General features: G+C 48.2%; 1 protein-coding gene across 12 annotated transcripts; it reads left to right on the top strand.

The window, feature by feature from the left end:
* The first annotated feature begins 1,748 nt into the window (after positions 1-1,748).
* ZSCAN25 (zinc finger and SCAN domain containing 25) lies at positions 1,749-13,714 on the top strand. 12 transcript variants are annotated; one of them, XM_057487348.1, is made up of 7 exons: positions 1,750-2,237; positions 3,082-3,200; positions 4,443-4,946; positions 6,121-6,322; positions 6,895-6,986; positions 8,281-8,407; positions 12,065-13,714. In XM_057487348.1, exons 3-7 carry the CDS (start codon positions 4,560-4,562, stop codon positions 12,895-12,897), a joined length of 1,641 nt encoding a protein of 546 aa, XP_057343331.1. In that variant the 5' UTR covers positions 1,750-2,237; positions 3,082-3,200; positions 4,443-4,559; the 3' UTR covers positions 12,898-13,714. The 12 variants fall into 12 exon arrangements, with proteins under 12 accessions (XP_057343335.1, XP_057343331.1, XP_036752934.2 ...); XM_036897039.2 differs by having other exon boundaries at positions 4,440-4,946; XM_057487350.1 differs by having other exon boundaries at positions 4,389-4,946.
* The last annotated feature ends 13,740 nt before the right edge of the window (positions 13,715-27,454 follow it).

Genomic DNA, 27,454 nt, shown 5'->3' with positions numbered 1-27,454 from the left:
CAGCTTCATTTTCCTTTTGGTTTCCATTCCTCCTCTGCTCAGCTTGAACCCATGGTTGCTCAATACAACCTCGCACCAGAGCCCTCATTCCCTCCCCTTGGCATTCTCTCATAATCGTCATGACAAGTCTCAACAATGGGTTAAGGCAGCTCTTTGTTTCCTGCACATCTGCCCCCAGATCACACAAGCAGTTGTGTGGATTCGGTCACTTGTTGCTGTCGTTCTGCTTTATTCTCAGTCTCACCTGGGCGTCCAGCGCTGCCTGGCAGTCTTTCCATTTACCCTGTGATTTTCTCTTGCATCATTCTTCACAACAGAGATCCCAATTTTTACTCCATTATTTAAGCTCTCAGCCTGTCATTGTCCCGTGCACTCTCAGTAGATAACATCCTTAAGAGACCAAAAATGAAGTTCTTAAATACCTCTCTGGAAGAATTTTAAAATAACCAACTCAGGGGCTCAGCAAACCACAGCCCTTGTGTCAAATTCAGCCCTGACTGTGAGCTAAAGGTGGTTTTCCCATGTGTAAAGGATTATAAAAACAAAGAGAAGTAAGCAAAAACTGTGTCCTGCAAAGCCTAGGATAGCTTCTATGTGGCCCTTCATAGGAAAAGTTTGCTGAGTCCTGACCTAGACCCATCACTCATCTTTGATTCTTTTCTTCCCAGTTTAGAGGAGCCCCTTTCTTGTCTCCAAAGCTGACCTGGAAACCTGTGACATGCTCCCATCTCCTGCCTCTTCCAGAATGTGTTCTTCCCTGTCTTCTCCTCCAAGGCAAGCTGAAAAATGCTTTTTGGTATCATTAGGTATAGTTTGGTTTTCCCGGACAGATTGAGGCCATCGAGCAGTTTCTCTTGCCCCTGGATGATAAGGTTCAGGCTCCTGCCTCTTGCATGTGAGTGCCTGTTGGTGAAGGAAGGCTATCTGACATATTTCCTAGATGGACTGAGGATGTAATTTGTAATATAAGATAATCTGAGATCCGTGAGCCCAACTGGACTTGGCTTTAGCAAGTGTTATAAGGTATGGACCCAAAATGATCTCCTTGCAGATGACCAACAAATTGTCTTCTTTTAAAAAGGCCATTCTCATTGATTTGAGATGTGGCCTTTGTCATTTACTAAATGATTTCATCTTCTCGCTTGTCCTCCAGATCTAATCAATCCTCCAACCTAGCCAATTTTACTTCCCAAATAGGTTTCATGTCTAAACCCTCCGATTTCCAGTCTCACCCACTGCCCCAGTGTGTCCCTCATCCTTTCTTCTCCTGGATTGCATTATTTAGTCTTCTTTTACCCCGACAATCAGTCGTCTCATTTCTCCACTTCCGTCCCCTCTTGCTCGGTCTCGCAGCATCTCAGCAGCATCTTTCTAAAACTGTTCCTTCCTGCCTTTAAACCTTTCCGCAGCTTCCCATTGCCTTCAGGATCAGAGCAGATACCTAGTTTAACTGACTGCTCTAGCGGCTCCGAGGTGCGCAAGTGTCGTTCGTTCCTTTATACTCGAGCTCCTTCCCTGGGATACAATTACCTCACTTTTTGCCCACCCTTCAAATCTGAGCTCAGGTGCAGCCCCTCCAGGAAGCCTTCCCTGACTACCTCCTACCCCCAGCTGCCAGGTCGAGATCCCTTTCAAGCGAACCCATAATATTTAGTGCTTTCCTCTGTCACCCCTCAGACCCAGAGGCGCGGAAAACACATGCGTTGACCGATTGGACCATAAAGCCCCATAAGGGAGGCGTCGTGTCTGGTAATATGTCTGGAGGCTCTTTCCCACAGAGGAGCAGCAGGTGCAAAGGCACAGAGGCGCAAAGAAACCTGGCCACCAGGCTGGAGGAAGGCAGTTTGCGGAGGAAGCGCCCCCCGCGATCCCGTGCAAGCTGCTGGACTGTCAGGGAACGAGCGACCACCGAGACGCACCGACTTCCCAGCGTCCTAGAGAGGAAACGGAAGGGGCCCTTTACTTACGCACCTGTCTGACAGCGTCCCCGGCCCACTTCCGGTCGGCGGAGGCTCGGGCCATCCCAGTGCGTTTGCAGTGCCGCGACTGAGAACCGCTTTTGGGCCGCGGGGGGCGGCGAGGCGAGGCGGCCGGGCGGCGGCCGGGGCGGTACTTCAGCGGCGGGCCTCGGCGGCGGCGGGGCTGACTCTGCGGGCGACGCGTCTCCCGGAGCCGCTTCCCGCGGCACCGAGGCCTCGCGCGTCGTGAGCGGGGGGGCCGCGCCTCGGGAGGCTCAGGTAGGGGCCAGGCTGCTCCCGCCCGGCCAGGGTTGCCCTAACGCGGGGTGTTAACGAACCCGAGACCTTGAACCAGCGCTAACTCTCTGAAAAAGAGAAGTCATTTAAAACAAGACGTGAGACACTCACTTCCGGAATAGCTATGGGACGCCTTCTGTTTCTGAAGTGCCAGGGATAAAAGATGAACGTGGACCTTTCTTGCCTTCAGGAAATCTGGTAGATGGAGACAGTTGGTAAACATTTGTGCTGTGGTGCGGTAAATTCAAGAGTGGAGTGAATAAATACAGTAGCTAGAAAGTCATGAAAGATTAATGTCAATTGATGGAGCAGAGAAAATGAATCGAATGGTGATGTAAAATAGGTTTAAGAAGGGTAAGTAAATGCACATAATACCCAATAGAATATTAAGCAGAAGTTTATGACGTGCCTCTTGCGGACAGTGTCATTTTCCATTCCCTTGAGAGTGATCTTACCCTCCTCGAAAAGCCAAGCAAGCCCCTCCCCACTTTGGGCTTCCAGGTCTATCCTCCCGTCTAGTACACGTCTCTTACTTCTCATGAGTACTTGAATATACATTAATCTTTCTCTTTTTGACTCCCCATGTTTTCATTTTATACCATGTCTTTTGGGAAGCTGACCCTGGCCGTCTCTCTACCTCTTTTATGTTTAGTTTCTTCATTTGAAAAGTGGGGCTTGGAAGGAAGTAGTACTCACCACACAGTTCGTTGTTAAGAATTAAATGAGTGTATGTGTTCACATACTTTCTAAATGGTAAAGCCAACACAAGATAGCAATGTTTTGATCAGTTATAAAAATGGTATTTTTGTTGCTTTGTTTTCTTTAGGCTGAGCACATGCTGTCACATTCAAGCCACCAGCACGTCTACTGGTTTTACTTCCAAAATATGTCTTGACTTCGTCTGTTTCTTTGCCATTACTCTGATCATCTCCTGCTTGGACCACTGTAAGTGCTGCCTCCCTTCTTGTCCCCTCTAATCTGTTCTCTGTTGACACACCACAGCAAAATGGAAAACATGTAAGCTTTTTTGTACAAAAACTTTGTGAAACATGTAGCACCCCACTAAAATCAGAAATGAGAGTAAAGCCCATAATTTTTACTGTGGCCCAGGCCCTGGATAAGGTGGTCCTAAGGCTGCCTCTGCCATCTCTTCCTAGCGGCTCTGCCCCTCATTCACTCTGCCGAGGCCATTCTGTACTGGGGCCTGTTCTTGGACATGTGGAATAATTTTTAGCCTCAAGGCCTTTGCCTGGAATTCTCTTTGAATGATTGGCTCATTCTCATCCTTTGGGTCTCAGCCAAAGTCTCACCTCTTCAAGTTGTTCGTCCCCCATTAACAGAGCACACTACGTATTTTCTTTATAGAACTTATCCCCATTTATACTTTTAATTTATTTGCTTACATTTGTCTTTTTCTGTCTGTTGCACTATTGTATTTCTAGTTTCTGCAGGCCTGACATATGTGTGTATTGGATGTATATCTCCTTTATGTTGGAATTCTGGGTCCCAGTGACTGCCTAATTATAACTCATCTTACATTGTTCTCTCATTATAGTGTTATCTCCCTAACGAGATCCTGAAGTATTTGTGGGTATGACCTAAACCCTATACACTGTGTATTTGCTCTCTGAACTTGTAGGTGGTTATTAGCAAATACAGGCATACCTCAGATGTAATGCTGATTTGGTTCCAGACTATTGTAATAAACAATATCAATAAAGCTAGTCAAATGAATTTTTTGGTTTCTTAGTGCATGTAAAAGTTATGCTTATGCTATACTGTAGTCTGTTAAGTGTACACTAGTGTTATGTGTGAAAAAACCCATGTGCATACCTTAATTAAAAAATACTTTATTGCTAAAAAATGTTAACTATCATCTGGGCTTCCAGTGAGTATTTATATATCAGTGGTCACAGATTCCCCATAATACATACAGTGATAATGAAAAGTTGAAAATATTGCAAGAATTATCAAAATGTGACAGTAAGTGAGCAAATACTAGTGGGAAAATTTTGCTGATAGACTTGCTTGATGCAGGGTTGCCACAAACCTTCAATTTGTAAAAAGCTCAATAAAGCAGAGTACAATAAAACGAGGTATGCCTGTACTTAATTGAATTGACTTGATTTTCAGGATATCTCTTAATGAAAATGCCTCCATGAATGTAATTGCCATGTTTTCCAGCAGAAGATTCATGATGCAGAGAAGAACTGGGATGGACTGACCTTCCTGTGCTTTATTTATGCTGCCACCATTGTCTGGTCTTCCCCACAGACACTCAGTCTTCTGGGAGGGAGTGTGAAGATGCTCAAAGAGCATCCAGGGATGGCAGAAGATCCTCAGCAGCAGATGGGTGTTCCTGTGGTGAAACTGGAGAAAGAGCTGCCGTGGGGCCGGGGAAGGGAGGACCCTAGTCCTGAGACTTTTCGGTTGAGGTTTCGGCAGTTCCGCTACCAGGAGGCAGCTGGCCCCCAGGAAGCCCTCAGGGAGCTCCAGGAGCTCTGTCGCCAGTGGCTGAGGCCCGAGCTGCACACCAAGGAGCAGATCCTGGAGCTGCTGGTGCTGGAGCAGTTCCTGACCATCCTGCCTCGGGAGTTCTACACCTGGATTCGGGAGCACGGCCCAGACAGTGGCAAGGCCCTGGTAGCCATGGTGGAGGACTTCACCGAGAAAGCATTGGAGGCCAAGGCGGTGGGTGAGAAGGGGGTGTCTGGTTCTTGATTTGGTGTGGGAAGGGGGCATTTAAAGAATTGGGAGGTTTGAGGAAGCAGTGGGAGTGGATGAGGTGTACAGTTTTCTGCCTCTGCTCCCAGACTCCCTGAAGTCCTTTTTGGAGGACAGTGGAGTTTTCAGCAAGGAAACCATCCGCAGAGAAGATGTAGGGCCTGTGTAAAGGCTATTAGCTTCTTTTTTGGTTGTTAGGGCAGAGGGCTGGCCGTATTTCCCTTGTGAGCCTCGGTCCTTTCAAAGAGGATAGTTGTGACCAATCTCCAGGTCTCCATAGGGCCTGTCCTTTTCGGGCAGAGAGACATGTGGGGATGCAGAGGTCAGTGTTCTTACTGAGAAGAGCTGTCTGTAACTGTGCTGTTAACATGTCTGGGACGTCAGCTCACATGGCCCACATAGTGATTCTGTGGTGCTGTTCTAGTGACACCAAGTAGTTTTTACCTCAGGTGCTTCCTTGGGACTTTGGCCGTGTGTCGGTCAGTCTGGTACAGTCACCTGATTGTTGGCCGGGAAAGGAGAGCAGGACTGAGCGTTACTGTTTCACTTCCACTAACACTCTTCCTCCCTTTTCCCATGGCAGTTACCCCTACTTCCTGTGCAGTCCTAAGAGAGTTGTTTTGTTTTTCTTTTATTCACAACTCAGGAGTTTAAAAGCAGACCAGGAAGGGCCTCTTTTATGAGGGTCTCATGGGAGTCCTGATTTTCCTTGGAATTTTTAGAGCAACTTTTCCTCACCAGCTGATCTGCTGCAGTGTCTAGACTTTGTTTTTTCACTTATGGCATTTGTACCTGGAGAATTTTTTTTCTAGTGAAGAGCATTTCAGGCTAAATTTTCCAACAGAACCATATTTGGGCTCACTGTGATGATATTCAGAGTGGAATTCAATCAGTTCCAAGGCAGGAACCCTTGTAAAGTGGCATGGATGCATCAGAGTTGCTCCAAGCCTGGTAAAAGGAGGCCAGCATCCTTTTTGCCTTCTCACTGATGTCCTGAGGAAGAGCTGAGCTGGCTTTCCTTCCCCCACGCCTGCAGCTGGAATGGTTCTTTTCTTGGCTCTCTTTTTAGGTTTTAATTCAACTCTCTTCATAACAGCCTTCCCCTGGCCTCATTCTGATAGGTGTTGGGGACTGTTCTTAGGTTCCGTGCCACGTGCAGAGAGAGCAGGAGGAGACGGCACTTTGCCGAGGCCCTTGGGGGCCAAGTGTCCACCTGGGACCAGTAGAGGTCAAGCCTGAATGGGGGATGCCTCATGGAGAAGGAGCTCAAAGCCTAGATCAAGGCACCGAGGAGCAGCTCACTCAGGACCCTGGTGCTGGGATGCAGGCCTTCCAGGAGCAGGGTAAGATGCAGCTGTAAAGAAGTAAAGGCACAGAAATTGGTGCTTTGTGCCCACTCTTCTTCCCTTTACAAACCCAGCACTTGATAAACTAAGTTAGCTGCGAGGTGTAATTCCGAGTTTTTCTGGCTGCTTCCTTGAAAGTAGGAAACAGACAAAGTGGAATTGTTCTCTATACTGGCTCTCGAACTCTGCAGGGGATATCTTGGATCATGTTCTCTTATCATTTCTCTTCCTTTTCCTTGCATTCCTTCTAGAAACCACCAGGAGAAATGCAGCTGACATGTGGGGTTGTTTCTTCAGTGGGCAAACAAGCTATATCCCTTAAAGTAATATATGACTTTATTGTGTAACTGAATCTCAAAGGGGCTGGTTCCTAGGGTGTGACCAGGGAGCATGAATAGACCTCAGAGATAGGCGCCATCTTCTCAACTGAGAGCAGCATGGGTACCCCAAGTTCCTGCCTCTGTGGAGTCTCCTTATGGTTGCTGGGGTTCTTTGTCAGGTAGTGGACACATGAGCAAATTAACTTCAAGACAGTTCTCACCCTTCTCATGCTTTGATCTCCTGCTCAGCACTGCCAGTTCTTCAGCCTGGGCCTGGCCTCCTCACGGTACATGCCAGAGACCAAGAGATGACAGCTGGATTCCTCACAGCTGGATCCCAGGTGAGCTGTGCCCCTGCCCTTCCTGTCCTTCCAGGCACCATGATGTTGCTTTGAACGAGGATTACCCCGAGGTTTCTTTGCACAGCAGAGTGCCATCTGCAGGGTTGAATTACTCTACCTTTCTTGTTCTGATGGATACAACAGCTTCATTTTTTCCACGTTACTATGCTCAGTTGTTAATTTGAGTTGAGCCTTAAGGCTTAGGGCCCAGGCATAAGGTTTAATTCATTTGTTTGTATTGCTCTATGACTTTTCTTTCATTGACTCAGTATTACTGTTTTCATTGTGAGGGGGAAGACATTACTGATGGAAACCTTGTAGGTCTGGTTCAGGCTGTGGTCAGTCAGGGGATTGGTAACCCTTGTGGAAAGCCTCTGTGGATGCTTCTGCTGCTCTCTTCCTCTGCATCCTCCCCTGCCCCCATGTTGGCAGGATGTAGCTGGCCCCCAGGGGTGCTGAGTGGAGTGGTGTCCCTGGCCCCTACTCTGGCCACACCAGGAGTTTTGGCTTTGTTTGCACTTTCAGCCTTCCACGAATGGGGTGACTAGGGCACAGGTGGGCACTCTTGCCCCATCCCTGGGATGCCACGTGTCACAGGGAGGTGGGGGATTTCCAGTGTGGCTCTTCCGAAGGGGACAACAAGTCTTTGAGTGAAGAGTGCCTCACAGTAAGAAAGATGATATTTGGCAGGAAAAGGGTTGAGTCTGGTCTGATCTAGCTAGAGTGGCTTTGGCAAGGTGGAAGGCCTGTGTGATTTCCTATTCCTGTTTTCCTATTTCCTATTCATGGCTTGGGGGACATGAAGAATGACAGCAGTGTGTTTTAACTTGGTCAGACCCTCTCTTGCCTTGATAGTTCTTCATGGTGTTGTGAATGACAACACATTTATTTTAACATGACATTGTTCTCAAGACAGGAATTGCCTAAATGTTCATGTACCTCAGGGCCAGGGCTGGGGAATCAGTTCTAGATGAGAGGATAAATAGCTCCCAGGTGTGATCAAGCTTGAAGATTGAGTGGAGGGGGCTGAAAAGTGGGAACTGGGTGCTGTGGTCATTAGGCTGAGCAGCTGTAGGCAGAGTCAGAAATGCAGTGGCTCAAACAAGTTCGTGACTTCCCTGCCGGAAAGCTGCTGAGAGGTGTCACTTCTGCTCCCAAGGCCATCGAGAGACCTGGCTTCTTCCATCTTCCTGCTCTCTTTTCCCCTAGAGCGCTGTCCGCTGTGGTCTGTCCTGCTTTAGATAGCTTCTACTTTGGATGATTTCTTATCCATCGCAATCTCCTGTTGTTTCAGGGGTTGGGGCCATTTAAAGATATGGCTTTGGCCTTCCCTGAGGAGGAGTGGAGGCACATGACTCCAGCCCAGATAGACTGCTTTGGGGAATATGTGGAACCCCAGGACTGTGGAGTCTCACCTCCAGGTAAGCCTTTTTCCATCCCACAGGTAAAAAATAGGAGTTTTGAAAGCTGTAGGTCAGGGTTCTTGCCCTTGCCCCAGATTTGAGAAACTGGTGCTCCTGAAAAAAGAAGGGATTCTATGGCTGATAAGTGAACAAGTCTAAGGGAAGAGTACGGATCAAGGGTGTAAGAAACTGGCCAGGTGCTTTCCTGTGTCAGGAGGAGTGGACAAGGGGGCAGGAAGGAATGAGGTGGTTATTTTGGTGATGGCACTGGTCTGTTATTGGGATTCCCTGGCACTACTCTATGTCTTTAGTTGAAGGGTGCTGAGGGCTTAAGAGTGAGAGAAAAGCACAGAGATGGGCCCTCTGATTTCATTTGTTCGGCCGGTATTTATTGAGCACCCCTGCGCGCAGGCCCCAGGCAGCAGCTTTGTCTTGGGGCAGGACTAATGACCGGGAAAGCTTTGGACCACACTGTGTGTGTGTAAAGGAGGCCATGAGGACACACAGTAGGATTTTAGCAACAGGAGAGGTCAGCATGGGCCTGTGTCACAGAGCAGGCAGACCCTGGCCAGGCCTATCTCAAGTGGTGGCTGATTGTTACCTGGAGTCAGCACTGGAAGGAGGGAAGTAGAGGGTGAGGGCCCCATTAGCAAAGCCCATAGTTGGTGCTGCAGGGCCTCAGGGCCTGCCAGAGGGAAGAGCGGTGTGATGAATCTCTGTGGGGTTGGATGGGGAGAGCAGTGAGGAGAGGAAGATGGCTGAGCGTGGCCCTGTCCTTTGTTCCTGCTAATCGTCTCCTTTTTCCTTTCGTAACTTCTTTGTAAGTTACCTACTGACCACTTGTCTGTTCTGGACCCACCTGACCTTTTTTTCATCTTGAAACGTGTTGAGGTATGAGTGAGAGTGTCCTTGTACTTTCTTCAGGACCTGAGAGAACCGTCCTGGATCCATCACTTACTGACTGTGCCCTTGAGCATCTCACTTGACCGTTTCAGGTCTCAGTTGCCTCAGTTGTAAGCTGGGGATATTCATAGAACACAGCCTTGTGGCATTGTGAGGATTACACAAGCTAAAAAGTCTAAACATTTGGTAACACGGAAGTGTTAGATATTTTTGTTAGGTGTATAAATACTATTAAGTGATTCTTTTATTCATCAGTCAACATTCATTCATTTATTCAACCCACAATATTTATTTGGCACTTACTGTGTGGCCAGCACTCTACTAGTTGCTATGAAGACTTAAAGGCTCTTGCCTCTACAACGTTCACAGTTCCAGTGAAGAGCCCGAGTGCCTGGGTTCATGGTCGTTATGGAGTAGTATAGGGGGCACTAGAGGATGGGTGAGGGACACCTGGCTCTGGTCAAGGTTGTCACACCATGAGGGTGATGCAAGTGGCTGAAAAATGCCAGCACACATTACAAAAAGGTGTAAGATTTCTCTGATGGTAAAGGATGTGGAAACCATGAGAGAGAACCATGCAGTGGCGGAGTTTGTGCAACATGCCCCAGGTGCAGGTACCTTGTTCCTCGCCTTAATCCTCCTTGGAGATGTACCTCTTCTGCCAGTGACACTACTGCTTGGGGAAGGATGCTGTCCCCCTGCCTTTCCCAAGGGGTTTTTACACCCTCCTGGTCACTTCTGACTGTTCTAGAGACTCCGGCTATTTGCTTGTCTTCTTACTCACTTGTCGTTTCAGAACAACCCAAGCGCTTCCTTGAGCTTTTATGCTGAGGCCGGGTGAGGCAACGGCCCGTTTGCCAAGTGTACCATCCAGTAGCTGTCTTGACCTTCAGGTCTTTCTGAGATTCATTCCCAAGTAGTTGCAGCTCTTGCATTGACAGCTGTGTAGGATTGGGCCTGTGAAATAAACTGAAATTCGGATATGTAATATCTAGCATATATTCACATTCCCCCAGGGTCCAGTTAAGGTTCATGTGTTGCATTTAGTTTTAATTTTACTGTCTATAACACATCAAAATTGGAAACTAGACAAATGAACATCAGTCAAGTTTAATAAATAGATTATGATACATTCTTACAGTGTAATGCTATACACCAGTGAAAAAGAATATAATGTAACTACAGCTACATACCATGATGTGGAAGAGTCATTCAAGCATAATGTTGAGCAGAAGAAGCTAGAAACAGTATGTGAATCAAATACATAGAGTTCAAGACCAGGCAAAAGTAAGTCTGAATAGCATGGTATCCTGGGGGCAGAACATAGTCACTGGAGGATGGGGAGAGGGATTTCTGGATGCTGATAACGTTTCTTGGATTGGATGCTGTTAACATGGTTGTGTGCCTTATGAACAATCTTCAAGCTCTACATTCACTTTTAAACACTTTAACTTTTGTGAAAAGTGTACCAAGCAAAAGAATGTGTCAGAGATGGTAGTTGTGTCCTTCATATCTAATCAAATCAGGAGGCATGTAATACCCATTTTCTTTGTATTGTTCAGTGGCCTCGCCTGAAAGAACTCTCCATTTAAGCACTCGTCATTTCTCTCTTGGCTTCTTTGCTCCTAGTACCTCTTCTCCTCCCCTTCCTCCTGTTCTATAAACAATTGTTCTGTTCGGGAACAGAGAAAGGACTTGTAGAAGGGCTGAGGCACTTCAGTGGCATTCACAGGCCTTGCAGTCCTAATACATCTGCTCACACGGAGGCAGTCTGGCATGGGTGACAGCTTGGTTCATTCACTAATCCCACACTCCCTAAGTATCTTCCAAATCAGTCCCTTTGCCAGGCTCCCAGGAGACCCAGGTAGGTAGGCAGAGGGAGCAGCGTGAGCAGGGCCAGTGTGGAGGACGGAGAGCTGCACTTAGCTGGCCATTGCTGGAGTAGGTGTATAGCCATCTTGATCCGTGTCAAGTAGCGCTACAAGGTCCCGTACAGATAAGCATGGCATAACCAAAGTGCTAACTGAGTGCATATGTGCTGAAGAGACCCAGGGTAGGAGAGTCATGAGGACATGGTTCTTCTAGGAAATCATTGAGTTACATTTTGAAGAAAATAAAAGTCCGAGTTATGGAAGGTTAAGTGAGAGGGCATTACAGCTTGCCCATTGCTCTGTAAAAGGTGTGAAGGTTGTCTTAGTCAGGCTGCTACAACAATACTGTAGACTGAGCTGCTTAAACAGCAATAGTGCCGGAGGCTGGGAAGTCCAAGGTCAAGGTGTCCACGAGCAGGGTGTCTGATGAGCACCCTCTTCCTGGTGTGTAGGCTGCCACTTTCTTGCCCTGTCTTCAGATGGCAGAGAGAGAGGGGGCTCTTCCTCTTTTCATAAGGATGTTAATCCCATTAAACCCACGTGACCTCTGTGTGCAGAGAGCTCTCTCTTCCTCTTCTCATAAGCGACCCTGATACCATCATGGGGGCTCTGCCCTGATGACCTCACTTATTCCTCAAAGGCCTCATTTCCTGGTAGCATCACCTGGGGGCTGAGGACTTCAACCTCTGAACTTGTAGGGGACACAGACATTCAGTTCATAGCGGAGGTGGAAAGAAGTAAAGTCTGGTTTTAGAGTCAATGAAAGAAAAATATTTTGAGATTGGTGGTCAATGGAAAAATAAGGAATTGTTGATGGGACACCCTTAGAAGCCCAGTTGTAACATACAAGTTTATTTTCCTGGCTGCTACAGAATCAGTCTGTATCTCCTTTGTCCTCTAGGCACTGGGAGCAAGGAAAAGGATGCTAAAGCCCAGCAGGCAGACCTCAAGGGGGCGCTTGCTCGGGTGCCCTCAGAGAGGTTTGGGGAAGCTGCTCTCCAGAGCCCTGAGCTTGAAAGAACCTGTGAGCAGGAGCCCGGCAGCTCTGGGGGAAGCATGCCAGGGCCACCTCCTCCCCTGAGTGGCGTCATTCCCCTGTCCGGTGACCTCAAGACCCACAGCTCCTTCTGGAAGCCTTTTCAGTGCCCTGAGTGTGGAAAAGGCTTCAGTCGGAGCTCCAATCTTGTCAGACACCAGCGAACCCATGAAGAAGAGAAATCCTATGGCTGTGTTGAGTGTGGGAAGGGGTTCACTCTGAGAGAGTACCTCATGAAGCACCAAAGAACCCATCTGGGAAAGAGGCCCTATGTGTGTAGCGAGTGCTGGAAAACCTTCAGTCAGAGGCACCACCTCGAGGTCCACCAGAGGAGCCACACAGGGGAGAAGCCCTATAAGTGTGGAGACTGCTGGAAAAGCTTCAGCCGGAGACAGCATCTGCAGGTGCATCGGAGAACTCACACTGGGGAGAAGCCCTACACCTGCGAGTGCGGCAAGAGCTTCAGCAGGAATGCCAACCTGGCAGTGCACCGGCGCGCCCACACCGGCGAGAAGCCGTATGGGTGCCAGGTGTGTGGAAAACGGTTCAGCAAAGGGGAGCGGCTGGTCAGACACCAGAGGATCCACACTGGGGAGAAGCCCTACCACTGCCCTGCCTGTGGTCGGAGCTTCAACCAGAGGTCCATCCTCAATCGGCACCAGAAAACTCAGCACCGCCAGGTGCCCGCTGTGCAGTAAGGGCACCCTGGTGAGATACCCATGTTGCTCATTGAATGTGCTGGAGAAGGTGGGAGGGTGATGCCAGTGGAGGGGGGTCCACCTGTACTCACTGAGGGGAACAGAAAGGCATGGGCCCCATTTTCTTTCCATTCATTCTCAAACAGGAAAAGGGCAGGGCCTGGTTTGAGATTCCAGAGACTACAGCTCCCTCGTCTCCTACCCGGATGGTGCTTATGCTTTCCCTTGCCATCTTTTGAGGAAACGATATCCAGAGTTTCAGTTCAGGTTGAGGTTTTTCTCCTTCAATGAGATGTTCACGTCCACCTCCTGAGCAAGCTGGGGAGTATGGGCAAAAATCTATCCTGTGTTGGCAGCTTAAACTCATTTTTCTGAGGGTTGTATCCACCCGGAAGATCATTAGCTCAGACTCCTGCCCGCTGACTCTCTTTTCCGTTCAACAAATATTTATTGCACAACTATGACATGCCTGGTGCTGGGAATACAGTGGAGAATGAGGCACTTGAGACCCCATCCTCGTGGAGCTTGTAATTCAGCAGCACAAACCTGCAAGAGCTCTTAAGAGCCATGTTCCATGTTCTGCCTTGGGTCAGTACTGTGGCAGAGGATGGCCTTCCTGAGCTCGTTCTGCCTCCAGCCTGGGTGCTGAGTCTTCCCCCTCCCCATGTGGGGCCTCAGGCAGCCATGTTTATTTTACCTTATTGTGGCCCTTTGCATAACATTGTACCCTCACCTGTAAAGTTTCCCCATTCCATTATTCTTTGTACTGTTAACAGCTGTCCGCACATCTATTAGGAAATAAATATTTTGCTATCGATCACTGAATAAACAGAGTATTTTAAAAAACCTTTAGTTCTGTATAAAGACCTAGTTAAATGAGTCTGAAAGATGGACTAGTTTTAATAACCAATATTTGATGGCACTTTACAGTATATAAAATGCTTTCCTCTGTATTCTTATTTGATTCACTTCATACGTATTTATTGACACCCAGCAGAGTGTCAGGGTCTCCTTAGGTGCTTGCGATACATCATTGAATAAAATAGAGGGAACATCCCTGACCTTAGGGAACTTATATTTTAGTCAATGTATTTGCTCTTCAGAACCACCCACAGTGGAATCTGTAGATGCTCCCTGAGCCCTCTGGACCTGGGGTCTGAGCATGTGTCCTTGGTCCTGGCAGCTGCTTGCCCTGAAATGCATTTGCCACCTGCCTCTTGTTGCTAAGTAGTCTTTGTCCTCAGCACATCTAGACCCTTGTCATCTGAGAGGTGCTTGGGGTCCTGGACGCCAAGTGGAAATGACAAGGTGGTAGCAGTCTGTTCTGCATGAATGCCAATTCAGGAAAAATAAACATGTTTGTAAGCATTTAAAAATACATATTTACAAATGAGAAGATGCCGTGTTTGCAACTGTGTTTAAGCTTTCTTGTATTATTTTCCCATCATTAATGGACTCCCTTTCTGTTTAAAATTCTGTAACTGTAATGAGCATGGACCATGCTGCAGAGTTGTGATGGTGCGCCTTTGCGTGCTGGCTGCTGAGTGTGTTAGCCTGTCTTTTGTTGACACTGTACTATAATCACAAGATGTGATTTGTCCTATGGTGCTTCTTAATCTATTCTTTTTCTGAGATTTTCCCCCCATTTTCCATTGTAAATATGATAAATGATAATGCCTTTAACACGGAGAGTTGTGTTTCTCAGTCCACTTGGAAATGCATTATTTTATCACCTGTTTCTTGATGGTAGCCATGGTGTTTGATTTAGCGAATGACCTGCTTGCCTCTCAGCTGCCTGCGCGAGGCTGTAATTACCAGGGCTTACATGTGTCTGGGCCATCCGCTATGAAACACAGCAGGCTGCTGCCACTTCTCAGCAGTGTCAAGGTCCAGTCGCAGATCAGCTCTTTCTCCTTATCCCAGACAAGCCAGGCAAGGTTTACCAGCGCCCCCTGGCAGCCAAACCCAGTAGAAGGTTTTTCCTGCATCTGGCTTCTGATCTGTAGGACACGCGGGCTGACCTGGCTTGAGTCTGGCTTTCCCCAGGAGGTCTGTATCCCAAAGCTAGATGGGGTAATGTCAAGGGCTGGTTGCTCATCAGTGGTCTTTCTGCTTATTGCTTTGATCATATACTTAGCCAAACAGGCCTGTCAAATAGGCCTGTGGGTTTTCAGCCAGTTGGAATCTCTTGAGAGAAGCCTGGGTAGGAACTGGGCCTTGCAATCTTTCCCCTTGGGCTCTACTATCTGCTTTGAAATCAAAGTTTATAGACGATGTCTTGCCAATGGGTTTCAGCCCTGGGCAAGTTCACTATGGATTCGATATGACCAAAGAAAATGACAGTACAATGTTCTTGGGGTGAAAGGGTTTATTTACCTGGCTTGTTCTCCCAGCGATAGGTCGAGCACTAGCATCTCTGCCTCTGCCCAGAGCACTGGGCCAAGCTCTCTATATAGTGCAATAAGAGATTATTGCCTACGGGTGTGGAAGCAGTAGCCTAGCAACAGGCCAGTTACATCATTAAGTGGTGTAAGTTCAGTGAGGATCCTGACCATAGGAACCCCAACTTCCCCACACTCCACCCTTCCAGGATCCTCGCCATATAATCTACATGCTCTCGATCTTCTGCAATGGTCTCTGTGTGAGAAAGCTGGAGCACTGTAACCAGATTCCACAACAGCAACAGAGGCTAACAACAACTTAGAGATAATAACAAAAATTAAGATACAAAAGATTTTGATTCAGGTAACAAAAATTTCAATAATCCTCAGGCCAGAGGAGGGTCCCAACCCACAAAGACCTTAGGGGTAATAAAACATGTTTTAATGACACCAACGCAGGCAAATCTTGTCCATGAGGTAGGATGCATGCAAAGGAGTGGTCCTGTGATAGGACTGTAGCACGATGGGGTTCCCATCTAGTTTTAGTATACCATACTTTTATTCCTCTCCCCGTGGGGGTTACTGAAGGGGTCTATATATAGTGCTACTGGAGATGCATGCACTGGCCATAATGATAAAACAAAACTCCCTGGTCAGATGCTCCTACCTTCTGGCCATTCAGGATATACTACTGTGACCTTTGGTAGCCACTCTGCTGTTATTCCAGGAATACACAGGAGGCCAGCTTCCAGACCTTGTCCCCAAAGTGCCAGGAGAGCCAGCCATCATTGGTCCATGTGTTGAAAGGTCCAAGGCCATGTCCACTCAATGGAGTCTCTGGGGTTCAGTGCAGTTGGTGCTGACAGCAAGATACTACTCTGGTGGCTGAACTTTGGCTTCAGTGATTCTTCCTTGGTTTGTACTTGGCAATTGTATAGGGGAGGCAGCCATGTGTGTTAACATGTCTGCAGGGCTCAGGGCTCCCTTTTGGGGTCTCGGGTTCAAATGCCATAGCACGGTCCATAAGCGGACTGACCATTGCCGCAGAGTATTGGTATCCGATTTTAGTCTGGATTTTAACAAGCCATTGTGCCTCTCTATCATGCCTGCTGTGGTAGGATTGTATGGCACATGAAACTTTCATTTGACTCCCAGCTATCGCACCCATTCTTGCAGTGTATGTCCAGTAAAATGGGAGCCCCAATGACTCTCAATTACCTGTGGTCAGCCATGGGCAGCAAAGAGATGCTCCAGGCCTCTTTTGATCATCTGCTGGTCTGCACAACGGGTAGGAAAAGCTACCAGAAGTCCAGTAGCTGTGTCCACACAAGTCATAGTATACCGATATCCTTCTGACACAGGTAGAGGCCCGATATAGTCTATCTGCCACCTGACTAGGGGTATAGGCCCCTTAGCTATTCTCTCATGTTGCTGTGGAACTTGGTGTAAGTCCCTTTTAGAGCATATGACACACTCCTGCCGGCCTCTTCTAACTTCTTCAAAGGTCAAAGGCAAGCCCCACCGATGGGCTACAGCACACATTGTCTTTTGCCCCACATGCAGCAAACACTGATGTAACCTTTGGGCTACATCAGAGGCAGGCTTTCCTTCTAACCAGTGTATCTGGGCCAATTAACTTCATTTCCTGGGGATGCCAGTGGCAAATGACTTGTCACATGGTATACTGTAATTATTTTAGTCTGACCAGAGGCCCATAAGTCTTGCCACAATTCATGCCTCCAAAAGGGTCAGTAAACAGCCAGCCATTTGGCATGGTACCAGGTTGGTAACCACAGGGTCAAGCCCTGATAGATAGCCCAGCTGTCAGTGCAGACAACTATAGGGGAGGGCTCCTGGCTGATCACAAGCCACACACGGCCTGCAACTCTGCCCACTGGCTGCTCTTCCCCTCACCATCTTCCATCTGTATTGTCTCAGTCTTAGGATGGAAAGCTATGGCCCTCCATTTTGGGGGCTGTTCACGGCTGGAGCCGTCTGTGTACCATGCATCTTCGGGTATAGGGGCTTTTCCCTCCCGAACGGGACTCACTGCTACTAATGGTTTAAAAGCAAGTTCTTCTTGCTTTTCACTAGTATATGTCACCAGCCCCAATAAGTTCTTCACCCAAGGGGCTACTAGAGAGGGCACTATGCTGCTGTAGGTAAGCACCCCACTTGGCCAGTGTGGGTGTTTATGCCACACCACTCCTTGGCTTTTGGGTTCAGTCTCGTACCCACCCCAAGGTGGGATAGGTGGTTATTACCTTTATTGGGGCCATTCCAGTGATGGGTTCTGTAGCCAACAAGGCGTGATACACAGCAGCCAGTTGTTTTTCTATCAAAGTGTATCGTGCCTCTGCCCCTTTCCAGAGTTGTAACCAGAATCCAATAGGTTGGTGAGTACATTTAAGCTGCTGCCAGAGACCCCAGCCATAACCGACTTCGGTCACATGAACATCCAGCTCATAGGGCCTTGGTGGGTCTATCACAAAGCCTGCATGGCCTAGACTGCCTGTTTGCCGTAGTAAAGGCAAATGCACATTCTCTTCCCAGTCCCACCTGATGCCTTTTTATACCAATCAGTATAAGGGCTTCAGAATTTGTGCCAAGTGTGGGATAAACACTCTCCAGTAGTCTGGAAGACCCCAAAACTGCTGTAACAATGCAATGGTTATAGGGGTAGGGAAGGCCTAGACTTTATCTGTAACTGCTTCTGGTATAAATTTAGTCTTTCTCAACCAGACAACCCCCAAGAATTTTTCTTTTCTTTTTTATTAAGGTATTATTGATATACACTCTTATGAAGGTTTCACATGAAAAAACAATGTGGTTACTACATTTACCCATATTATCAACTCCCCACCCATACCCCAATGCAGTCACCGTCCGTCAGTGTAGTAAGATGCCACAGATCCATTATGTGTCTTCTCTGTGCTACACTGTTCTCCCCGTGATCCCCCACACCATGTGTACTAAACATAATACACCCCAGTCCCCTTCTCCCTCCCTCCCCACCCGCCCTCCCACACCCCTCCCCTTTGGTAACCACTAGTTCCTTCTTGGAGTCTTTGAGTCTGCTGCTATTTTGTTCCTTCAGTTTTGCTTCGGACAACCCCCAAGAATTTGACAGACAAACCAGGTCCCTGAACCTTGGTACTGTTCACAGACCATTCTTTCTCCTGTAGATGTTGCAGCAGTCTAGGTGCTGCATGTTCTAGATCTGAAAGAGAATCAGACATGAGCATCATCAATATAATGGTACAGCTGCACTGTTGGTGGTTTCTCCCATGTAGCCAAGTCCTGGGCTACAAGTCCATGACAGATGGTGGGGCTGTGGAGATATCCCTGTGGAAGGACGGTGAAAGTCCATTGCCATCATTCCCATGTGAAGGCAAACTGTTCCTGACTTTCCTGTTCAATATCAATGGAAAAGAAGGCATTAGCAAGATCTACCACATAATGGTATGTTCCTAGTTTGTGGCTGAGGGTATCCATCAGGCCTGCAATAGAGGGGACAGCAGCATGCATAGGGGGTATGACTTTATTCAGTTCTCTGTAATCCAGTCATATGCCAGGAGCCATTTGGCTTTTTTACTGGCCACACTGGGGAATTGAAAGGACTATGTGTGGGCTTTATAATACCCACATTTTGCAGTTCCTGGGGAGTTTCTCCAATCTCTTTATGCCCTCCAGGCAGTTTGTATTTGGTATTAGTCACCGGCCTATTCACAGGCAAAGCTAAAGGTCAGTGCTTAGCATGTCTCCTCAGAACTGCCTTCACCACACATACTCTCAGTCTGAACTCACCTTCAGTGGTCTTCAGCCATAGGCCCTGCAGGATATCAATCCCCCAAATATACTCAGGGATAGGAGATATATACACAGTATACTCTTTTGGGGGTAGATGCCCTATTCCCAAAGGGATTTGGGCTTATTTCATTCTGATAGCCTTACCCCACTATCCATCTATGATAGTGGGGTTCCTGGGGAACTGCTCAGGGTTACATGAATCAGTGAACATTCAGTCCCTATGTCCACCAGAGCCAGGACACATTGTATATTCACGGGACCAATGGATAGCTATTTCAACATGTGGCCTTCAGTCCCCCAATGTCCTTCAGGGCAGGTACCTCGACTTTCCCCTCAGTCGAATTGTGTTCTCCAAGCATCTTCCTGTGTGGGTTTGAGTGAGGTTGGCTCACTCTCCAGCAGGAAGTCTTGCAAACACACAGGCCAGATTTGTGGCTCTGTCTCTGATCTCTATCTCTTTGATTTAAATGACTGGAACTGCTACTCTGGTTTCAGTTGTTGCCATAGCTCTAGTAAGATCCCATTTGACTTCCCGTCTAATTTCCTTCTGTCTGCTTCTGCCTGTATTAAATCAACCACATCTGGGTCCTCATAACCTTCATGGGGCCCTTTAAATTCTTCTTGTGAGTAGCAGACCTTGTGAGAGCTTCTGTGCTCTCATTGCTTCAGCCTCTCCTAAGTCTGCTACTGTATGTATAACCTCGCTTAAGGGCTGCCCTAAGTGAGGGGAAAGAATGGCCACTAGAAACCCAAAGAGGGATGTGGGAGCCATTTGAAACACAGTATTTCTCATCCCAGTAGTGAAAGTCTCTTCATCGGGTGCATGATTCTCTGGACTGTAGATGGCATTTCTTATGCCTAGGTCTCATAACACCTGTTGGAGTTCAGCATACATCTACCATCTATCAGGAGGGGATGGTAGATCACCCTGATTGGGCCACACAGCACGAAGTGCAGCCATAAGCCAATCGAGGAGGGAGTGACTTTGTAACCGATGCCTCAAGGCAAGCTGAACCATCAGGGAAGCCAGCTTTCCCATCTCTCATCCCAACAGAACAATTCCAACCACCCCTAAGTTCCACAGACACAGGAGCCAAGCTGATATTGACTCCGAGGGCTTCTGCCTAAACCGGGAGCCCAAATCCACCAGCTCAACCTGAGTATAGGGGTGGACCATAGAGTGCTCCACGACCTGGGGAGGGAGCTGTGCCTTTTCTTGGGGAACTCTGGGCTGCTGGGTCTTTATTTTCTTTACAACCACTGGGTGTGCTTTCAATAGAGGAGGGGTCAGTGCCTCTGGCATCACCCCTTCATCCCTCCCCAGTTCCTCCACTTGCAGGGCTGATGGCACCTTTCTCTCCCCTCCCCCAAGTGCCTCCTCTACTACATCCTCTACCTTTTCTACAGTGCCTCGGGACAATCCACTGTCTCCCCATTCACAGGGGCAGCCCGCTGAAGCACCCCTCCCATAAGGACAGCCTGTCTTTTTCCTTGGTCAACAATGAATCCTGCTGACTATGCCAATTGTCTTGCCAATGGGTTTCAGCCCTGGGCAAGTTCACTATGGATTCAATATGACCAAAGAAAATGACAGTAAAACATTCTTGGGGTGAAAGGGTTTATTACCCCTCTTATTCTCCCAGCGATAGGTCAAGCAATAGGGTCTCTTCCTCCACCCAGAGCACTGGGTCAAGCTCTCTATATAGTGCAATAAGAGCTTATTGCCTATGGGTGTGGAAGCAGTAGACTAGCAACAGTCTAGTTACATCATCAGATGGTTTAAGTTCAGTGAGGATCCTGATGATAGGAACCCCAACTTCCCCACAACGATGACACAAAAAAGCCTCAAAAGATAATTTTTTCCCATGGAATTGAATTGTAGCCTTATCTTTGTTACCTACTCATACATCAAATGTTTTGTTTTGTGTATTTTTCTACTTAGAAATACTTTATAATAGAAAATTTCAAACACATGTAAATTAATCCTCCCATACTCACCATTTGGCTTTACTCATTACAAACTCATAGCCAGTCTTGTTTCATATCTACCACCACCTCCTGTTTTCCTCCCCAACTGAAGCATTTTGAAGCAAATCCCAAATCTTCTTGTTCATAAATATTTTAGTGTGCACCTCTGAAAGGTAAGGATTCTTAAAAATCCATAATACTGTTTGAAAGGAAAGGAGCGACACACAGCAGCAATTCACTGGAGAATTCCGCTTTATTAGGGAAAGGTGCTGGGTTATATAGGAAGGGACATGAGCTGATTGAGGTGTCACTTCTACGGGGCTGGTGGCTATTGGCTAGGTGCTGGGATTCGGGGGGCAAGGGGTGATTGGGCTTCAGGTGGCACCGGCGGGAACCAAGGACCCAGAAGAGAAGCAGGAAGTTCGCCATCTTATGGGTGGGGGCCCTTCATTCCCCCCTTTCTCCTCTATGGGGTTGTGGACGTTGCTTTCTCTCTGACTGCTTCCTGCTGAACGGAGGCGGAGAAGGGAGTGAGGGCTTGAGGACCGGGAGGAAAGGGTTGATAGGACTCCCCACAGTAAGGACGAGTAGATGTGGATTTCTTCAGGTTGGAAATCAATGAAGGTTCCCTGTAACCATAGGTCGAGGACTTGTTGATTCTAATGGTGCCAAGAGGATACAGGTGCCAGAAGCCAAGCGTCTGCGGCCATTGTTTCCAGGAACAGTTTCCAGCGGAGAGAGGGGTCCATCTCAGCGTGTGGTGAGGAGGTTATGTGAGGGTGAGGGATCTTCTGTGGCTAAAAGCTGGTAGTTCCTGAGTAAAAGCTGGTTGAAAGTTTGATTAGAGATTTTTACCAACTTGGGATTTGATAAACTTTACAAGGCAAGAAGAGACAGGCGAGGAGAATGATTATTATAGGGCCTGCAATGGGCCAAAGCCAGGTAAGGAAGGGGTTTGTTAGTATTGAAGAGAATGGGTTGGAGGAGTGATACTGTGGGTACCAGGAGTTACCCATGTAGTGAATGGCGCAAGACCAGTAGGGACATCCCCCGTAGGTGTCTGGCCATCGCCTGCAACAGGCTCATTTTTGGTCATAGAGGAAGCAGAGGTAGGGAGAATAAAGGTAGCTGCTAGTGAACACCGGTGGAGGGAGAAAAGTGGAGGTATAAAGGCTCGTAGCAGCCTTTCAGAGGGCAGTCTGATGTGGCAATGAGGGCAGTAATTTTTGTTTGATGCTGTGTGTAAGTCTGTCTGGCTTTGAATCGCCATACAAAGGAGGCTGGGGTGGCGGGGAAGACAATAGGAATGAGGAAAAAAAGCGAGAGAGAGCGAGGGAGCAGTAAAGGAGGAAAAAGTCATGATTCGGGTATGGATGGCAAAGAGGGTGAACGGGATTTTGGAGGAAAGAGGACAGTAAGGTCAGGAGTCTGGAGGGAGGGAGAGTCTGTAAACTTTTGTAGGTTAAGAGATCCTTTAGGTGATGTGGGGACAGAATGGTAAGGGGTGCCCCGAATGTCAGTTTATGAGCTTCCTTCTGCAAGAGCTGTCCAGCGGCTAATGCCCGTAGGCAGGGGGCCCATCCCCGAACTGTGGGGTCTAATTGCTTGGAAAGATAAGCTACTGGGGCAAAGGATGGGCCATAATGTTGGCCTAGGACTCCTAGAGCTTGACTGGACCTCTCATGAATGTACAATGAGAAGGGCTTCGACAAATCAGGAAGATGGAGAGCTGGGGCTTCCACAAGGGCTTGATGGAGCTTAATGAAGGAGTGTCGGGGTGAGGAGGATAATGGTTCTTCAGGGGGGCCCTTGCTGAGGTCGTATAGGGGTCTTGCCAACAGGGAGAAGTTAGGGATCCACGCTCTAAAATACCCAGCCAGGCCTAGAAAGGAAAGGATTTCTGTCTTGGTTTTGGGAAACGGGCAGGTCAGAGAGGAGCCGTTTTCTGTAAAAAATCTTGGGAGGAGGGGTCCAGAGGGATAGAAAAAAAAAACACAAATGAGTCCTTGAGATCTAGGACTGAGAAGTGGGAGGCCGAGGCAGGGATCCGCGATAAAAGGGTGTATGGATTTGGAACTAAGGGATTGATAGGGATGATGGCCATGTTGACGAGGCAAAGGTCTTAGATGAGGCGGAAAGATCTGTTGGTTTTTTTAACAGCTAATATGGGGGTATTAAACGGGGAGTGAGTGGGTCTGAGGTAATTTTTGTTTAAAAGATCTTGAATGATGGGTTGGAGGCCTATGAGGGCTGAAGTGGTTAGGGGGTATTGGGCCTGACAGATATACTGAGAAGGGTCACGTAATTTGATAGAGGCAGGAGGACATAGAGCCACGGAGGGGCTTGTAATGTCCTAAACTCTGGGATTTACAGGGTGTATGAGGGCAGAACTGGAACTTTCATTGGGTAGAGGGGGTTCGTCGGCTATGAGGGCCATCAGAAAGGGAGTACTGGGGGCTGTGGGAGTGGATATAGTTATGGAAACATGGAGGAGAGAAAGGATGTCCCCTCCTAGTAAAGGGATGGGACACTGGGGCATAACCAGGAAGGAGTGGGAGAAAGGTATGGGATTGTCCTGGATTGTGCATAAAAGGGGGGGGTTTAATGGGAAAATCTGTTTACCTCCTACCCCGACTATAGGAGTAATGGCAGGCGTGGTAGGGCCCCGGTATTCCCGCAAGACTGAGAAGGTGGCTCCTGTGTCTAGGAGGAAGGAGATGGGGCGACCGTCTACTATTAAAGTAACCCTGAGCTCCTGTTTGGTGATGGAAATGGTCGGGCGAGAAGCCCCCGGGCCCTGTCAATCTTCTTCTGCCAGGCCCACTACGGCGGGCTTAGGATGGGGGTTGTTCGTCCAGCCTCCCCTTCGGGTGGTTGGGCAATCAGACCCCCAGTGACCCTTTTTGTGGCATCTGGGGCATGGGGTGGGATATCTGGGGGAGGGGCACGCCCTTGACCAATGTCCCTCTTTTCCGCACTTGAAACAAGCTCCTGGGGGGGGCTTGTTTGTAGAGGGGCGCCCAGGTTGTGGTTTTATCAGCTGGGTCAGCATTTGGAAATTGGCCTGATCAGCCTTTTGTTTACGGCGTTCTTTCTCCTCCTCCCGGTTATGGAAGACTTTAAAGGCCACTGTTAGGATCTCAGTCTGTGGGGTAGCGGGGCCCTGTTCTAACTTTTTGAGTTTAACTTTAATGTCGGGGTAGCTTTGAGCTAGGAAGTATGTCATAAGGACATGTCTCCCGTCAGGCGTTTCTGGGTCCAGGCTGGTAACTGTGATAGGGCTTGGGTGAGTCTGTCTAAGAACTCGGAGGGAGCTTCCTCCCTCCTTTGAATAATGTCTTGGAGCTTTTGAAAATTGACTACTTTACGAGCTGCCTTTTTCAGACCTGCTATTAAGCAGCAGGTGAAGATATCTCGAGAGTGGAGACCCACGGTGGTGGGGTACTGAAGGGTTCTGGCTCAGTCTATGGGGGAGAAACAGGTGATGGGGGCAAAGACAGAGGAGGCTCCTGGGACTTAGTTAGAGGGGGGCTGAAAGGCTCAGGCTTGATCTGCAGGGGGGTGAGGTGGGGGAGGAGATGGTGGTGGAGGAAGGGGGAGGGGCTGTTGTAGGAGAGGAGGGGGAAGGGAGTGGGCAGGAGGCTTCTGTGGGAGAGACGGCTTGCAGGCTAGGAGAACTTGGGGGGAGGCGGGGGGAGGAGGCGGAAACCTTCGATAAAGGGAATCTCCTTCCATTTTTTCAGGCGCTGGCAGTAGTTAAAGAGATCGCAAGTGATGTTAGGATCAAGAGTTCCCCCTGCGGGCCATTGGTTGTTATTGTCTAGGGGGTATGTCGGCCAATCTTGGGAGCAGTATTTATGGAGAAGTTTTGGTTTTATATCAGGCGTCAGGGAGAGGGTAGTTAGATGCTTGAGCAGGCATTCAAGAGGTGAACTTTCAGGGAGGGATGAGGAGGCTCCCATGGCTAAAGGACAGAGAAGGAGACAAACAGGGGAAGACGAACGGAGACCCTCGGACTGGGAGCAGACGGCAAGGAGACAAAGGGCGTCCCCGATGATCCCTGGTGGTCTGCGGAAACTCGTATACGAGTCGGAATTTCTTAGGAAGTGTGGGTCGTCACCCAGACTTCTCTAAGAAGGCAGAGTGCCGGAGTCACGAGGAACCTAGTACTAGGAATTTTTGGTGGAAGGAATTTTCGGCAGAAGGAACGGAAGACGGTGGGGGAGGGAGCGTTCTCATCCACAAAGGAGTCACCTCGTTTATGGCTGTTGGAGGAGGGGCCTGAGGGTCCGCCGCAGCCGTGAAGGCCTGAGGCGGGGAGAGCAAAGGAGTCACCTCGTTTATGGCTGTTGGAGGAGGGTCCTGAGGGTCTGCCGCAGCCGTGAAGGCCTAAGGTGGGGAGAGTTCCCTCCTCGTCCCTGAGCATCAGGGTCTTGCCGGACGATCACGGTCAATGGCGCTGCGATAGCTCGGGGAAGAGTGGCCCGCTCCGGGGGAAAACTTACCCAAAGGCCAAAGAGGAGTGGTGAGTGTGAGGAGCCAGCGCCGGAAAAAGAGGACGAGGGAAAGCTGCTGCTGGTGTCGGGGGAAGACAGGGCCCAGTTGGGGTGTCCCGTCTCCTGGGTTTCGGCACCAATGAAAGGAAAGGAGCGACACACAGCAGCAATTCACCAGAGAATTCCGCTTTATTAGGGAAAGGTGCTGGGTTATATAGGAAGGGGCATGAGCTGATTGAGGTGTCACTTCTACAGGGCTGGTGGCTATTGGCTAGGTGCTGGGATTAGGGGGGCGAGGGGTGATTGGGCTTCAGGTGGCGCCGGTGGGAACCGAGGACCCAGAAGAGAAGCAGGAAGTTCGCCATCTTATGGGTGGGGGCCCTTCACTGTTACCATACCTTAGAAAAGCGGGCAATTCCTTAATTCCCAATTAACGTTTGTACAAAAAAAAGATACTTTTAAAAAAAGCTTCTTTGAGTTAAGATCCAAATAAGAGGAACTCTACAGGCAAAATTGAGTCTAATTTTAGAATTGGTGGATGTGAAGGATGGTTAGATGTTCAGAACTGATCTTCAAAAGGCTAATCAGTGTTGAAAGCCCAGTTGTTTGTTTGCTTTAAATTCAGATAATTAGGTCCCCAGAAAGCATGAGTGTGCCACCTCTAGTGTGTGTGTGATAAACACTACCTACTGACTGTGGGTGTACATCTGGAAAGCTTCCCTGACACTAGACCCCAAGAAGGCCCACAGGATCTCAGCTCCAGCCCACGCCCAGTACCTCCATGTGTAGTTAGGGCAGCAGGAGCTGTTTTCATCTGGAGACCTGAACATTCCAGCATCCTGTCCTTGCTATTCCTGCTTCTTTACCCTTCCCCACAATGATGTGCCCCAAATACCTCTCTGGTAAATCATACCTCCACACTGAGGAGCTTGATACTGCTAGAAACTCACGAGCAGTAGGGCAGATGACTAGATGGTGTGAGGTTTGGCCCTCTGGAAGATAATTTCCTCACAGAATAATGGCATCTAATTCAAAAGATTGAATGTAGTGGGTTTAGATGTGATGCAGCTGCATTGCTCAGAACGTTCCCTGATACCGCAGAAGATATTGCTGCCTCTTGGTGGCATTCAGCGCTCTGTAGAGCAGCTCTATCAGCTTGCTACTGGGTATTCACAGTTTTAGCTTTGCTAGGGGTAGAGTTGGCAAGTCCCTAACATACTTAATGCTCAAGGTCAAAACTACTCTTAGGATATTCCAGGTTGAGATTCTGTCCTTCACATTGTTAAATTAATTAAACTAGGAGGCTGTTAGACTGAGGTGGTTATAATGTCTTGGCAGCTACATAAGGCAAAACCTAAAGGCTGAAACTGCCTCAAGGTTAAGAAATCAAAACCTTAGGAATGCCAATCACAACCAACCTACTAGGCTTTCCCATATAAGTCAATCTTAAGGTAAAGCCAATCAATTTCCTTGCTTCCTTTCCCTGTGTTTTCTCTACAGATGTCTTTACCTCCACCAGGTGGAGCTCTGGTAACCACTTCTAGTTTGGTGCTGAATTGACTTTTACTCTGACAAACTTAACAGATAAACTGAAGCATATTGACATGTTTAACAGCACTTTTCAACAGAGATTCTGAAAGTATTATCTCAAGACCACTTATGTCAAGGTCACCTGGCAAACTTCTTTAAAATATATTTGGGGGTGGAGCAGTTTTCCACTGGGACCTAGGAATCCTCACTTTACCCATCTCCCCAGGTGATAATAACATAAATACATTCCAAGAATGATTACTCCATCAAGTGGAACACTAGTACCAGAGCACTTATTCAAACATTTGAACAGATCCTGAAGTTTCCTCCCACCCACCCAAAGCGGATAGGAGATGGCTCTGCAAATGATCG

This window comes from Manis pentadactyla, chromosome 10 (genome assembly GCF_030020395.1).
Source record: "Manis pentadactyla isolate mManPen7 chromosome 10, mManPen7.hap1, whole genome shotgun sequence".
Taxonomy (NCBI): domain Eukaryota; kingdom Metazoa; phylum Chordata; class Mammalia; order Pholidota; family Manidae; genus Manis; species Manis pentadactyla.
The sequence above is the reverse complement of the archived record's forward strand: the minus strand, read 5'-3'. Positions and strand labels throughout refer to the sequence as shown.